At 35.9% G+C, this 17,417-nt stretch overlaps 1 protein-coding gene across 1 annotated transcript; it reads left to right on the top strand.

Moving 5' to 3' along the window:
* Positions 1-1,490: 1,490 nt before the first annotated feature.
* LOC113197831 (putative P2Y purinoceptor 10) lies at positions 1,491-2,477 on the top strand. Its single transcript, XM_026410335.2, has one exon. It carries the CDS (start codon positions 1,491-1,493, stop codon positions 2,475-2,477), a length of 987 nt encoding a protein of 328 aa, XP_026266120.1.
* The last annotated feature ends 14,940 nt before the right edge of the window (positions 2,478-17,417 follow it).

The raw sequence follows: 17,417 nt of genomic DNA, 5'->3' as shown, positions 1-17,417 counted from the left end.
TCTTTTACCTGTATTATCTGGAGGTTGAATATGATGATTTCCAAAGGTCCTTCCCATTCTGAAATTTTACATGATAATTCAAGTAAAATAATTAGTCTGTTGCTCTCCTGCCAGTCATCTGCAAAATACAGACTGGACCTTGAGAAGATTACCCTAATCTTTCTCCATGTCCTAACATAATACATAATAAAAATCATACTACCTCAGAGAGTCAAGAAGTTGAGGCAGGAAGATTTCAAGCTTGAGACCAGCCTCAGTAATTTAGCAAGATTTTCAGTGATTTAGTGAAATTGTCTCAAAATACAAATTAAAAAGGTGTGGGATGTAGCTTAGTGGTAAATCATCCTTGGGTTGAATCCCCACTACCAAGAAAAAAAAAAATACTAAAGTATAAAGTACAATTGAAGAATTCAAAAAGTTTTCTCCTTACAATGATTAATGAAAACAATGTTAAATTGTTTTCAAATAATGATTTTGGTGGCCTATTTTGCTGGTACCCTGAGCAATCTTAACAGTGATTGCTGGATATCATGAAATCCTGATGATACCTCACCAGTACAGGATTCCCCTTAGAGGGATTTTTTTTCTAAGATGATTTGAATGGAAATGCCTTAAAATTCAGTTTCTAAATTCAAATATTGAAATATATTATGTATATGTAGGATTAAACTCAGAGGCACTCGACCACGGAGCCACATCCCCACCCTATTTTGTATTTTATTTAGAGACAGAGCCTCACTGAGTTGCTTAACATTACTGAGGCTGGCTTTGAACTTGTAATCCTCCTATATCAGTCTCTGGAGCTGCTGGGATTACAGGCATGCACCACTGTGCCCAGTAATCATGTGAATTTTAAATAGGACCTAAGCCAAAAGAGACAGACAAACTCTAAGAGAGCCTCTGTCATGTTATTATGATAAAATAACAAAACCATAGTCCTCGATTTTGAAAATCAGCCATGATACTGCTCGAGGAATCAGGGTCATTTTTTAAGTGCTGAGTGCCAAGGTAGAAATCTAGGACCCAATGAACAAAATGTTAAAGGAGAGGCAAGGGTATCCAAAAAATGAGGCTAAATTTCTACCATCTTGACTTGGAGTGACTGAGCAAGTATTCACTCTAACCAGGGACTTGGGCAAAACAAATTTGGCAGCAAAAGAAATATACTTGCATGCTATACTCTTTGTTGTAAGGTGAATAATAGATTGAGTATTTAAATACACCCTTGCTTGCAAGACATAACTTAGAGAACCTGATTGAGCAGTTGTAGGAAAGTTCCATTATTCCTTAAGTGATTGACTGTATGATCTTGGATCAGTAGTACATCTTCCTTGAGCCTCTACTTTGTAATTCTAATATTCTGTACCTTTCTGAATATAAGAAAGATCTGGGTGTTGATTAAACAATTAATCACTGTTCTTTTTTTCTTTGCTTTGGGCAGGGATCATAAATCCACCGCGTACCTTGATGAATATACTGAAATATTCAAGATGGGTAGCAACCGTACCAACTATGTTGAGACTAACTGCAATGACACTAATTTGACATTTCAGTACTCCCTCTATGCAACCACCTATATCCTGATATTCATCCCTGGTCTTCTGGCCAATAGTGCAGCCTTGTGGGTCCTGTGCCGCTTCATCGGCAAGAAAAATAAAGCCATCATTTTTATGATCAACCTCTCTGTGGCTGACCTGGCTCATGTGCTATCCTTACCCCTCCGGATTTACTATTACATCAACCGCCACTGGCCTTTCCAGAGGGCCCTTTGTCTGTTGTGCTTCTACCTGAAGTATCTCAACATGTATGCCAGCATTTTCTTCCTGACGTGCATCAGCCTGCAGAGGTGCTTCTTTCTCCTCAAGCCATTCAGGGCCAGAAACTGGAAGCGTAGGTATGATGTGGGCATCAGTGCTGTCATCTGGGTCATCGTGGGGACTGCCTGTTTGCCATTTCCTATCCTGAGAAGCACAGACTTAGGCAACAACACAGAATCCTGCTTTGCTGATCTTGGTTATAGGCAAATGAATGCTGTGGCTTTGGTTGCCATGATTATAATTGCTGAACTTGCTGGATTTGTGATTCCAGTGATCATCATTGCCTATTGTACCTGGAAAACTACTATATCTTTGAGACAGCCACCCATGGCTTTCCAAGGGATCACCGAGAGGCAAAAAGCATTGAGGATGGTTTTCATGTGTGCTGCAGTCTTCTTCATCTGCTTCACTCCCTATCACATTAACTTTATTTTTTATACTATGGTAAAGGAAACTATCATTAGCAGTTGTCCCATTGCCAAAAGCACACTGTATTTCCATCCTTTTTGCCTGTGCCTTGCAAGTCTCTGCTGCCTTTTGGACCCAATTCTCTATTATTTCATGGCTTCAGAGTTTCGTGACCAACTGTCTCGCCATAGCAGCTCTGTGACCCGTTCCCGTCTCATGAGCAAGGAGAGTGGTTCATCAATGATTAGCTAAAAATAAAATAAGTAATTATAACTGTTTAGTTATGTTCTTGGGATTTTTTCTAAAGGTCAGAATTACCATCCAGATAATTTGTTTAACTAAATGGAAACAAGAAAAAAAAAGTGTTTTCTTGTATGGTAGTTGAGGTCACAGGGATGTGATAGAAGAAGGAGTGTTGAAAATGTAGAAGAAGGGAAACAGTATTTGCCTTCCTGAACTTAAAAAATTCAAGGTACTTTATCAGTTAAGAGACCTAGATCACGTTTTTACAAATGTTTGTAACAAAAGAGAAACTGGATACTTTAGCTTAAAATTTTTCTGTAGATATTGCTAATAAGATACAACAAATACAAGAAGTTTTTTTTCTCAAATTTAAAAATCAATCTCTTTTGTAAGAAGAATTTTACTTCTGAATGAGAGTCTAAGTGCTAAATCATAAAGAGGTGTGAGGAGTTAAAGCAGTGCATATGCTTCAGGACCACAAAATTTTTTACTGAAGGAAGGGTGTAGAAAATTATTCATTCACTGAAAATTTATTGGATGTCTATTTTGTTCTGGACTGCCTATTTCTTAGACACTTTGATATATAGTATCTCATCTGACCCCTCTAACAAAAATGGTATAATGTGAAAGTTTCTAATACAAATGAATAAATGGCATCTCAGAGAGGTTAAGCAACTTGCCTTTGATTAAAAGTAGTGAGCCAAACTTTGTTGAGTATAGATCATGTATTCTCAAGTTATTCTCTCTATGTTATTATACTTATTAGGGTAATACTAAACTTAAGTGCAATGATTAAGCTAAGACACATGAGATCAAGGTCATTTCAATATGATTTTCCTGGGATTACCCAGAAAAATCTATGGGTTATGGGGTTAACCTGTCATAGTTCAGGTTGCAAGGTCTCTGGTGATAGCTATGTTGTCATTGTGACAATCTATTGAATCATGACAAGGGTCCAGAAGACCCAAATAGTTCATTAGTTTCCAAAATATATATTTTAAGGCTTAATACAGGTCATATAATCTTCATAAATAAGTGAAAGGAAGTTTTGAAACTGAGCATTGGACTTTTTCTGTAAAATTTAGTTTTTAAAAATATGCCTAACTGCTTTTTTAACAACTATATATTACTCTGAGCAGATATGTGTTTGACTTTTAAGAAGCTTTTCTGTAAGCAGGACTCACAGAATTGCATAGAAAACAAAATATTATCATATTGTAAATGATAATAATGATGAATATAAGAAAATATGTATCCTCTCTCTGGCAATCTTATCTTAATTTCCCCAAAGTTTATAGATACTATTTTAGCATCATTATGGAGGATTTGAATACAAGCAATCCCTTAGCTTCTCAAGTTGGCATTTATGAAACTCAATCTGACATTCTTATCTTTTACATCTGAAATATAAATAGCATAGACATTGGGTGGAGGGAGGAAAATGCAAGTCATAGTCCTCAAAATATCCATTTGAACAGATTTGCTTTAGCAGAAGAAGGGACAACTAAAATGAGGAAGTTTTTTTTAAAGAACAAGTTTTCTGGGGAGAGAGAATTCTTTAATTATAAATTAATAAAACTGTTTTTTCATGTGTATATATTTGTATGTACTTTATTAACCTGCATCTGAAGGCACTGTCTAAAGAGTTTCCATATGTCCTTGGACTTAATGGCAGCATTATAAGAATCATGGTCCCACTCTGAAGAGATGAAATTGAAAGAAACCCACTTGGAACTATACAATCTGCTGTGTTTGTGGAGAAAAGAAACCTCAGAATTTAAGCATCACAGGCTTCATATTCCCTCCTCTCAAGTGGTTGATGAGGCATAGTGCTTCATGCACAAGATTTGTGGATTAGTGGGCAAGTTAAATGATGTGCCTTTCAGTTTGGCCACTGTTGGAAGGAAAATCTTTGGGCTTTTTCTGATATATGAATTCATAATGGGATTAGAGGAAAAAACACAAAACCACATCCAAGCAAACAATAGTTGGTTCTTGTATTTTAAAGGCTAGGAAATCTTGCAAAATGCTAGCGGGAAAGGTGACAATGCTTGAGCTGATAAGATAGCACACCAAGAAATCACAGAGACTGCCTGAAACTATTACAATTGCCAATTATTTTGATAGCTATCCCTATGATTGTCACAGGGACATGATGTGAGACAATGAGGATAGCTAAACATACATCCTTAGTTTTTCAAAATTTAATGCTAAACCCTACATTGCCCACAAGTTGCTGTAAGATACCTATCATAATTCACTTAGAAAGCATTCAGAATCTCTTAACTCTGATGAAAGACTAACCTGCTGATAGTTTTAGTTAAAATGGAAGAAATTTAATAACTCTTACAATAACGTATATGACTTTAATTGCAGTTTATGCATGTTATGCTGTTTACATTTAGGAAGCATGAAATACTAGCAAAGAGTATATAATGTTTGCCACTGAATAAGTAGATTACCATTATGTGTGGTTATTTCTATAAAAATATTAAGCATGAAAATTTTGGGGGTGGTACTGGGGATTGAACCCATAGCTTTGAACATACTAGACATGTATTGCTACCACTGAGCTATATCCCTAGCCCCACCATCAGACTTCTGTTTGAACATTTAACTCCTCTATTATAGAATTGCTTCTGTGAGAAAATCAATTTCTCCTTACATCTTTTTGCAATTTCCATGAATACAATTTATTAAAAAAGAGATTACTGCTTATAATAGAATTTAAATCACAACCCCCATTTATGGCTGTAAGTATTATGGTTATCATATTTATATTTTTGAGCTAACACTGTGACTTAAAGTAAGTATAAAATGTACTATACCATTACAATTTAAAGTATGCTGCTATTCTCTAAAGCTCTGAGGTGGTAAGTAACTTCAATTTTGTTTTAGGAAGAAAAAAATAGCTTCCATTATTTATCTGGGTGTTCCTTTGTCCAAGATATACAGAATGCATAAAGTATAAAACCATTGGTTTCACAGGAGCCAAATTTCAAATTTGGTACTAAGGAGAAAGGAGGAGAGTAGCAAAATTCCAGGAACCTTTGGCATAGACTAGCAAATTTTCTGATTTTCTGGAGTTAGGGTGATGGGTTTCTGTGACCTGAGAAATTGCTTTAAATGCCCTGGCATTCTTTTTGGACACCCTCTTGTACCAGGACAGGAAGAACAAAAGCTGAGGTGGCTAGTTCTGAATATTATAGATTAGCTGGAAGTAAATAGGGGACATAATTAACAAGGTTATAAAGATTAGAGACCTAGAATATACAGGTTCTTAAATTACAGGTATAGAAGATGGAGTTTTGAGTGGTGGGGTAAGGTAAGGTGGATCATTAAAATTTTGAATATATATTTAAAAAGTTTATAATAGCAGGTCCTAAATAGTTATTGAACATAAGAATATAGGCAAAAGCCTGGTGACATGTATACATCACCTTTTACTGATTCATTATGTAGGTAAAGTTATATATATAGATAATTTCACAAACATACCTATGTATAATTAAAATATATAATAGAAAGTTATCACCCATGGAATCTACATATGTGAGAGAATTTTCATGGATTGTTAAATTTAATTCTCACAACAACCCATGAGGTAAGTACTATAATTTCTCCAATTCTCTAGATGGAAAAAAAGACAAGAAAGAGGCTAAATAACTTGATTATACTCAATTTCCTCACATTTCTCTTTCTAATTTCTTATTCTAAATTCATGAGGCAGCAAATCCTGGGGCCTACTATGAATACATATATGATGGTACACATGGCCTCAGCTTTATATACACATTGGTGTAAAACAAAAACTTGAAATGACTTCACTGAAATGTTAGAGTAAGTTATTTTTAGGGGATCTAATTATGAATAATTATTATTTTCTACACTATATTCTAATTTTGCAGAATTTCTTTCATAAGAATACTATTTTCCCTAAAGATAGGAAATATTATAAAGTATGAGTTGTCAGTTATGTAATTAAAAGGAAAACAATTGCTTCAGAATGCAAAGTATGAGGGGTGGATTAAAAAAATAAAGCATAATAGTTATTAGACATTATATAAAAAGGGATTGTAGTTTCTGAAATATCTTTGGAATGTTTAAAAGTTTATTATATACCAAATTATGAATATACCTGATATACAAAGATAGTAATTGTGTAATGACATTGTATGACCAAAATTAAAATTACCAATTTGTGTAAATAGTAGAAAATGGGACACATAATAACTAATATAAGATAATTTTTAAAAATACTGATAAATCTAATGCAGACAAATTTGAAAATGTCATTGACATGGGTGGTTTTCTGTTTGAAAGAATTACCAAAATGAACAAGAGTGGAAAACAATTGATTACCTAAGAAATTAAGAAAATTACTAAATACATTTCTACCAAAGACAATCATATCTTTAAAACTTTCAATGAGCTCATAATTTTCATTTTTTTCATATTGCTCCTAAAATCCAGAAACAGGCAAACCATTTAATTTTGCAATGCAATTTTGTCCTTATTAAAACACATAAAATTAAGGTCATTTATCAAAATATAGTCAAAAAGCTAAGTAAAATACTTGCAAATATAATTCATCAGTGCACTAAAATCTTAATATTGCTATACTTAAACAGTAACTCTATAGCACAATTTAAGTGTAATTTTAGTGTAATCTCAGGAATATAAGCCAAGCTCAACATAAATTTTATTCAATTATAAATAAACCTAACAAAATAAATTCTTCCTTCCTTCTCTGCAAACTAAAATAGAAACTAAGTTCAAGAAACAAATCCATAACACTTGTCAATCTGTGAGGGATATGCTAATAGAGTAATTAGAATTGTCTGGCTGTCTTAACTGGCTGTTACCAAATAGTTAATGAGGTCAAGAAGCACATATAACATGTCTTTTAGCCAGGTGTGGTGGCACATGTCCATAATCTCAGAGACTTGGTAGGCTGAGGCAGGAGCATTTCAAGTTCCAGGCCAGCCTTAGCAACTTAGTGAGATCCTAAAAAATTTAGCAAGATAAGAAACTGTCTCAAAATAAAAAATAAAAGGCAGCTGGGGATGTAGTTCAGCAGTGGTTATGTGCCCCTGGGTTATATCCCCAGTACAAAAAAGCACATGTGTGTCACTTGAGAGATGGGACTATAGCTCAGTTGTAGGGCACTTGTCTAGCATGTGTAAGGCCATGGGTTCCATCAACAGCACCCTGAAAATATGATCAAAAAGCAGATATAGTGGCTGGGGCTGTAGCTCAGTGGCAGAGCTCTTGCCTAGCAGGTGTGAGGTATTGGGTTTAATCCTTAGCACTACATAAAAATAATAAAAACAAAAACAAAAAAAATCATGCTATCCATCTACAACAACAAAAGAATTTAAAAAGTAGATATGTGTCATTTGATTATCACCAATTAATTAAGAATGAAATCCAATCATGGATTTGACTATTAAGAACTTGAAAGCTAGGAGTATACCTCAGTGGTAGGGTGCTTGTCTACCATGCACGAGGCCCTGGGTTCAATCCCTAGTACCACAGGCACTCATGACCTTTAGTGTATCTACAGCTACTTGCAACCTATAGATGTTTGACACATGGAAAGTGTTAGATTCTGTTTTGCAAAATACATGGCCATTCTTACCTAGGTTTGCCAAAGAAATATTTCCCAACAGCCTCTACAGACAGTCTCTTTCCAGGTTCAGGTGTAAGATAGTTTTATTTATAGACATGCAAAATTCCAACAAGACATTTAATCATGGGCCAACACTGCATTTTTGGTACATCTGGCAAATTATTAAAACTAAGAACTCTGTTTCCTGGAAATGTAACTATAAAGACTTTCATAATATAATTAGTGGGCCACCAAGAAATACAGGACTTCATTTTACTCCATTAAAAAAAATCTTTTTCTAGATACTCAAGACACATGAAGTGTTTGAGGGAGAGGAATTTAGCCTATGTTTTTCTTTGGAAAATCAAACTTACTTTAAACAAGTATTACTTAGCTTCTTTCTATGTCATCTGCAAGCCACAGCAATGAATCACTAGTTCCTGATACGCAGTGTGGCTATACTTGGAGTTTTGACATATATCTAAAGATGCCATGGACACAAATTCCTTCCAACCACAGACCAAAGGATGGTGTCCAAGTCCTCACTGGGATGGAAAACACACATACAAACCATAGGAAAAGCACATCAGAATAATAATAAGTTTTAAACCAATTTAAAAAGAGGGAGAGGGAAAAGTAGAGTCTGGGAAGAAAACAGCTTTTGTTTTATCTTTTTTTTTTTTTCTTACTGGCTTCTCTCTCCTTTAGAGTTTGTTTCAAATCCCCAGTCTGGTTTCCCAGAGGCTGCCTCACTTGACTCTGCTGTTTTGATAGTCTGTCCTCCAGACATTATGTTGTTCACTCTCTCAGAGGATCAGCACAACGAAGTAGAAGCATGACTTTGGGGTCAAACAGATTGGCTTCAAGTCTAGGTTCTTTCTCTTACTGGGTTACTTGACCTTGAATAAGTCATTTTAGCTCATTTAACTGGGATTTTCTAAGACTCAGTTTTCTTATACCTAAAAAGAAACTACCAATAAAAAATGTCTCCTAAGTCTTACATGAAGATAATCTGAAAAATAGTGAATAAGATAATCACTGCCCTTGAAGGATTTCATTAAGATCTGGGTATTTATACTTTACACTTTCTCATATACATGTACTTATCAGAAGTTATCTGGTCATTCCATCAGTGCTTGGATTTAAACTCTTCAGATTAGCAAAATAATCTATGATAATATGTTCATGCCTCCTATAAGCCTCATGGACTTACCCCGTAAGTTATGTGAACATTTAAAACAGAGTACTTGGAGACTATGTGGCAAACAAAGAATGACTAATAGTAGGAATTTCAAGTGCCCCACCCATCCTATATTCAGCTTCCTGCAAATTACATGTGGAAGTGGTTTTGTGTATAGACAATATGTGAGAGTCTAGTCTTGCTAATATTTTAGTTCAATGAAAAATATGACTCCTGTTTGGGAAAGCAATTTGACAAAATGTTATTAAGAAGTTTAAAAATGTTCACATACTTTGATTTAGTAATAACAGTCATAGGAGTCTCTTGGTGAATTAAACTAGAAAAACAATGTTTGCAACAAAGATTCATTCTTGCAAGCAGTGTAGATGACCAATAACAGAGGGGTGATTACGTAACTGTACCACATTCATCTGACATAATGTCACACAGGCATCAAAATTATTTTATGAATATTTTAATAAGGAAACATTATAATGTTGATTAAAAGGAAATGCAAATTTGGATTTGCTTTGAATATATATACACACACATTATGAGCTAAACATAAAATAGATTCATATTATAAAAATATGTTCAAAAGTAAGACCTTAAGATTCATTTAACAAACGACCTTAACTTACTCATGTTACAAATCTCTATTGAACTGTTTGGTAGGTGCATCTTAGACACTGAATACATACAAACGAATGGAATACAGACGACCTCTACCCTCAGAGAATGGAAAGAGCAGGGAAGAAAACCTATTTATTTATTGCATGAAACACGGTAAAGAAACAAAATGAATTGTATGAAATAAAATAAGTGAAGAAAATTAACTAGAGATTTATTTTAGATAATGTGTCTTAAAATAGAAGGTTATTAATTGATTGCTTGATGGAAGTGTGATCGGATATGATAGAACCTAATTTATATTTGCTTTAGGACCAGTGGTTTAGTATTCACCAATTAAGTGTTTCTGGTGAGTTTTTTTACAAGCATAATTACCACAAATAAAGAATTTTTTGATTAAAAAATATATGAGTAGGTGGTCAATGAAAAAGCTGATAAAGTGACATTTGCATTGATACTTGAATAATGTAAAGAAGACAGCTATCCAAGATGTGGGGGAAGGTAGTCCAGGCAGAAGAGTTAATATATGCAAAGAACCTGAGAAACAAATTGACCTGCTATATTCATACAACATGAAAGGACAACTATAGCAGATAATGGTGAGCTATGAAAAGTGTTATGCAATAAATTTTGACAATTATAAACCACATTATGTATGGTCCGGTAGTTAAGATAAAAATTTTGGTTACATTTTAAGAGCAATTCTAAGCATTGAATGGCTAAAATTCTTAGTATATTAATTTTTAAAAATCTACAAAACATACCCTGAATAAAATAAAATAGAGTTTTTCTTTTTGTACTGAGAATTGAACCGAGGAATGCTTTACCACTAAGTTATATCCCCAGCGTTTTTTTTAAAAAATTGAGACATGTTCTTGTTGACTTGCTCAGGCTCACCTCAAAATTGTGATCTTCCAACCTCAGCCTCCTGAGTTGCTGGGATGACAGGTGTGTGCCACCATGCCCAGCTTAAATAAAACATTTTTAAAAATAGAGTTTAAACACACCAAAGTCACATGGCCAGGACCAAACTAGAAGAAGTTAATTGCAACATACACAGAGAAAAGTTACCCTTAAAAACAGACAAAGTAAGACAATGAATATCTCAATGAAAAAATGAACAAAGGACATAAATTGGTAATCTAAAGAAAAAATTCAAGATGTCTATGAATGCAAACAATACGACCTTTATATCAAACATATATTAATAGAAATATGAGATATATTTCTCCTATACAAGTAAAAAGAATCATATACTTTTGGTGAGTGTTCAGGAAAATGAACACTCTTAATTGAACTGTAAATTGCTGCACTTCAGGGAAGCACATTTTTTCAGCAGTAGTATTTCTATATATTCATCTTTATCAATTATTATGTAAAAATTCTGCAAAGTTTACTCCCAAAGGAACAAACTTGATATTATTTACAGCTACTTGACTTTATGATGCAGTCCCTGAGATAATTAATGAGACTGTAAATTTTTATTATACAAGAGGATGAGGGAAAAGTCAGTATTTTATCAAAAGTCTAATTGGGAAGAGGAAAGATGGAGAATAGGAGGAAGGTTACACTCTCCAGTTCTTCTCAAGATTCGAAAGTAATGAAGACTGCTCCTCAGTGAGGTGAATGAGTAAGGGAATTCACTGAAATTCAACATTTTACAGAAAAATAATCAGAGAGATATGGAAAGTTGGAAACTTTGAACAGATATAAGAAATAATATGTTAGAAATGAAGCAGCTTGGCTGGTGGTAGCACCAGCATCACCATTCCACTGATGCAGGGAGGGATAACACATAGAGAGAGAGAGAAAAGCAGGACAATAAAAATTGGTTTGGGGGAACTTGTGGAATAGAGAAAGAGGTGATTTAAACTGATCCAGAGACAGTGGGGAAAATTTTTGTTTGAAAAATGATTATTATTGCTCAGCCAAGGAACAGAGAGTCTGACTGGAATCGCAGTTGTGATGGCAGGAAACATTTTTTGGGGGAAGAATACTGGTGATTGAACTCAGGGGCACTCAACCACTGAGCCACATCCACAGCCCTAGTTTTTATTATTTAGAGACAGGGGCTCACTGAGTTGCTTAGCACCTTGCTTTTGTTGAGGCTGGCTTTGAACTCAAGATCCTCCTGACTCAGCCTCCCAAGCCACTGGGATTACAGGCCAGCACCACTGCACCTGGTGGCAGGAACCAATTTTGAGTGGGCACACAGCAGTGAGCAACAGCTGGGAAATTGCCAGACTGACCAAGAAGTCACCTATTGTGGGCCAGAGTGTGCCTGGACAAATGTGATTATAACAGGCACAGAGAGGATTGTGCCTGGGGCAATACAGGCTGGTGATTCCAAGGAGAAAGAGAGCCGTCATCAGTGCTGTAATTCTATACAAGCTGCTGGGAAGACACAAGTAACTGGTCAGTGCATCTGCACTCCAGGTCTGATTCTGAGTAATTCACATCCATGGTGGTAGAATATGTGAAGTCTGTCAAGGTTTAGACTCCTCAATCTGAAAGTAGAACTCTGGGGAAGCCCAGATACCAAGATATCCAGCAGAGATTGAATTCTCCCCAGCAATAGAGAGTGTAGATAAAATCTCAAATACTTATAGGCAGAATTCCAAAGATCAGTCAAGACCAAATCCCAGATACTGGAATTTCCAACTTAGAGCTCTGCAACAGCCCCACTATAGTACTACACGAATTGTCAGCACTCTCTAGTCTATCTCATTTTACTCTGGAAGACAGGATGTTGAGAGTTACCACAAGGAGCTTTGGCTCCTGCCCACAACAGCTGGTAAACATGGTGAGAAACACAAAGACATGGTAATTAACAACCCCTAGACCTTTACCCAAGTATTACAGAATCTAAAATAGAAAGAATGACTTAACAGCATAAGCAATGAACATCCATTCTTGCCAACAGTTTTGACCAGTTCAGTGGAAAGAAACCCTTTATTTCTCATCAAGACGTTTTTTCTTATCATCTTTTCCCTTTTTCAACTTAAAAATTTTTGTTTTTATTTAATTTTTAATTTTTTCCATTATGCATGATGTGTGTGTGTGTGTGTGTGTGTGTGTGTGTGTTCAGGCTGTGCATTTAGGTCCAATATATATATTGAAGTTTCAACACATATTATATTTTTTCTTTCATTTTAATTGCTCTCCTCTACATCCATTTATTATTTAGCCTTGGATTGACTTTGGTAAAGTAATATTTTCTGTGTGTTTGAGTTGTTTTGATCCTATATCTGTTGTTTGTACCTTTGTTTTTGTCCTAATTACCCCTTCTTCACACTCTTGCCCCACTAATAACAAAATTTTCCTGTTCCCTCTTCCTCTCATTCTTTATTTTGTTACTATTGTTATTGTTATGCCTCTATCTTTATAGCCATCATGTGCAATCTCCTTCTTCTCTATTCAATCTTTAAATGTTTCAAATTTTATTTTGCCTATCTACCACACTTTCTCTTCACTCAAGGAACTATAATTCCACTATATGATGAAATTAAATAATTTACATAATTCATATTGTTAATTCAGAATTAAATATTTTATGTAATTCATATCATTGTGATTATCAATACAGTGGGCAACATAATATATATCTACTGTTTAAGGTCAGATCTAGTTCATGGTGTTTATTGTTATTGTTTGTTCCTCTCCTGTCCTCTTCTCTCCTCTCCTCACCTCTCCCTATCTCTTCTCTTCTCTTCTCTTCTCTTCTCTCTCTCTTCTCTCTCTCTCTCTCTCTCTCTCTCTCTCTCTCTCTCTCTCTCTCTCTCTCTCTCTCCTTCCTGAGCATCATGCCCTGAACCACTTTCCTCCACCACACTCTTCCACCATGATGTTTTGCCTCACTTTAAGCTCTGAGGAATGGAGCTAGCTGTCTTTGGATTGAGACCTCTGAAACTATGAAACCCAAAGAAACCCAAATTAGACATTTCCTTCTCTAAAATTGTTCTTGTCAAGTTTTTTGGTCACAGCAGTGAAATCTCTGACTAAAACAGTGTTGATGTTAAATGTTGCTGTCTCCATTCCTCCATTCATCTAGTGTTATAGATGTCAAAGACACAGGGCATTTATCTTAAGGCTCTACATTGGTTGTTAACATTATTGTGATTCCTTGCCTCTACGTTCTCTAAAAGGGGCTGGGAAATGATTGGGACACTTCAAGTTCACAGAGTAGGGATCCTGATGCTGAGCAAACCTTACAACTCAGCCAAATAACAGTGAACCTCGTTCCACATATGAACTAGTCCTACTCAAGTTTTGACATATTTCCACACCTATAATAGAGAAGACAAAACCCCCAAGCCAACAACCAGGCCCTGAGTAGGAACAAATAAAGTGGGACCTCATGTCCCATTCCTACACATCTATGCATACAGCAAAAACAGAGAAGTACCTAGAACAAAAAAAGACAAATACCCACAAAAGGGCACATGGATAACAGAGGAAGAGGAATGCATCTCAATTGATGTACAAGTCCAAGATCTTTGAAAATATGAGGAAACAGGCAAACAAATCTCCTGCAAAATTGACAGTCCTCCAACAAAGGAACCCACAGATATGGAAGTGGATGAAAATCCAGCAAAAGTATATATAACAGGATTATTAAAATGTTCAACAAACTATAAGAAGGTCTAAGAAAAAATTAAGAAAGCAAGTAACAGAAGTAAAAGACCATTTCAATAAAGAAATAGAGATATTTAAAATAGGAACCCAAATAGATAAAATCAAAAAAGAACCTCTTGAAGATGCATAATAATCAAAATGCCTAACATAAAAAAATAAAGAATATTAAAAGCTGCAAAAAAAATGTCAGGTCACATTTATAGGCAGACAGGACTCCCAGCTGCTCACCCACACAGGACCTATGGCAGCCAGGCACAAGCAGGACCGCTGGCATCAGCACCCACACAGGACCTCTGGCTGCCACTCCTGTGTGGACCCCCATCTACCAACATGGGGCTCCCCTGGTGGCCTTTATTTTGGGACACTGAAATCAATGCCATTGTTCCCTATATGCTGTAGCCTGCACCTGGGGACACCGGACAGGGTCTGGAGAACCTGGATAGGGTCTGGAGACCCAAGCACAACATTGCATGACACAGAACTGTATCTTGAAACATGCCACCCAATGCCACCACCTAGCCCAACCCGTCCAGACACCCCATCTCTGAAAGCAGCTGCCTCCATCTAGAGACAATTTTGTCGCCATCTTTAGTTAGGGCAACTCCCAGCTTGGGACACCGGCTGGGGCATAGAAGCAATATTAAGGTAACTACAATCCCCTACTCCCCCATCTCCCCCACAGCCACTAACTATAGCACAGTGCTTGCAGCTACATAGCCAGTCTGGAGCTCACAAAGCCTGGACCTGAACTGCCCAGTACAAAACAACTCTCGTGACAGGTGCACAGCCCCCAGAGTGAAGGCCACAAGACCCCAGAGAGAGAGAGAGAGAGAGTTCTGATTGGAAAGTAGAAAGGGAGGGGATGAGTGAGATACAGTTTAGAGTCAAGAATTGTGAGGTCTACAAGTAATATAAGGAGATAAAACCAAGCACCCACATCACACAAGCAGGACCCAAAGGAGATCCTTGTGGTGCAGTCTCCCATTGGGTACCTGCAAGTGCAATACCCCATCCAGGAGCTTCGTCCCCAAGACCAAACCTCCCACCCAAATAACCTTCACTATACTTGAGGGTGGAGAAACCAGCAAACAACAGACAACTCCATCTATTGGATGAGAAGGGAAGCAGGAAAGATACTGAACTCCAACAAAAACAATCTTTATATTTTTCTTTGAGATTTTTTTCTTTTCTCTTTTCTCTTTTCTCTTTTTTCTTCTCTCTCTCTCTCTCTCTCTCTCTCTCTCTCTCTCTCTCTCTCTCTCTCTTCCCACCTTCACACCCCCAACATTTGTGAAAACAAGTACTTTTTCCTGAACTAGGCAACTAGGCTACTAAGGACTGACACATCTAAATAGTATATTACAGTTGTGTTGTATTTTCTTTTATCTACTATTTTTACATTTTAAATTTTTCTTTATTTGTTTTTTGTACTATCTCTATTGTCTTCCCACTTGCTTGTCTCCCCCAAATCACTTTCTTTCCTTTCTCCTGCTACTAGCCAAATTCTTGAGATTCCTCTTTCACACTTCTTAAGATCTAATAACTCTATATCCTTACCTCCTACCCCCTCAAATCTCATCCTTCACCCCACCCCCAGTTTTCTCTTTGTCCACCATCAGAAACTGTAGATCCTTTTGTGAACCTACTGTTTATATTGTAGAAATAATTGAACTCACCAATTTTGTATATTGTGACAAAACCATAAACATCTTAATAATAAGAGCTATTTGGTTTAAGGCTGTTTGTATTGGGATCTGTAAATATTGTTCTCCCCCTTAAAGCAGAGGTATTGAAACCCTGCAAGAACACTATAAGCCTATAGGGTAAAAACTGTAATGCCTCAGATCTTCAGTGCTAGAAGGGAAGACACATGAACAAAATGAAAAAAAAAAAAAAAACAAAAGAAGAAAGTGCCTCAAACAAACCAAGATACTACATTATTAGAATCCATGGCCATCACAGCAGAAGAAATTACAGAGAAGGAGTTCAGGATGTACATAATTAAAATGTTCTGTGAATTAAAGGACAATATAAGAGAGCAAATACAGGCAGCAAAAATAATTCTGATAAAGAGCTACATAAGCAAATATAGGAAGCAAAATATTACTTCAATAAGGAGATAGAAATTCTGAAACAAACAAACAAACAGAAATCCTTAAAACAAAGGAAACAATAAATCAAATTAAAAAGTCAATAGAAAGCGATACTTGGAAGACAGAACTAGATCACTTGGAAGACAGAACCTCAGACAATGAAGACAAAATATATAATCTTGAAAATAAACTTGACCACACAGTGAACATGGTAAGAAACATGAGCAGAACATCCAAGAATTATGGGATAACATTAAAAAGATCAAATTTAAGAATTATTGGGATAGAGGAAGGCATAGAGTTACAAACCAAAGGAATGAACAATCTATTCAATGGAATAATATCAGAAGATTTTCCAAACATGAAGAATGAATTGGAAAATCAAATTCAAGAGGCCTACAGGACACCAAATGTAGAAAATCACAACAGATCTATAGCAAGGCACATTATAATGAAAATGCCTATCATACAGAATAAGGATAGAATTTTAAAAGCCACAAAAGAAAGGAATAAGATTACATATAGGGGGTAACCACTTAGGATCTCTGCAGATTTCTCAACCCAGACCCTGAGAGTGAGAAGATCCTGGAATAACATATATATTAATCTCTGAAAGAAAGTGGATGCCATCCAAGAATCTTATATCCAGCAAAATTAAGCTTTACATTTGATGATGAAATAAAAACCTTCCTTGATAAACAAAAGTTAAAATGATTTAAAACTAGAAAGTCTGCACTACAGTGCCTGTGCAGGGCTCCAGGCCTCAGCGTTAGAGTAGGTCTCCCAACTACTCACCCACG

The sequence above is a fragment of the Urocitellus parryii genome, chromosome X (assembly GCF_045843805.1).
Source record: "Urocitellus parryii isolate mUroPar1 chromosome X, mUroPar1.hap1, whole genome shotgun sequence".
In the NCBI taxonomy this organism is placed as follows: Eukaryota; Metazoa; Chordata; class Mammalia; order Rodentia; family Sciuridae; genus Urocitellus; species Urocitellus parryii.
The sequence above is the reverse complement of the archived record's forward strand: the minus strand, read 5'-3'. Positions and strand labels throughout refer to the sequence as shown.

Bases quoted from the DNA above. Each gene is read 5' to 3' on its own strand.
- LOC113197831 (XM_026410335.2), top strand. From the start codon at position 1,491: ATGGGTAGCAACCGTACCAACTATGTTGAGACTAACTGCAATGACACT.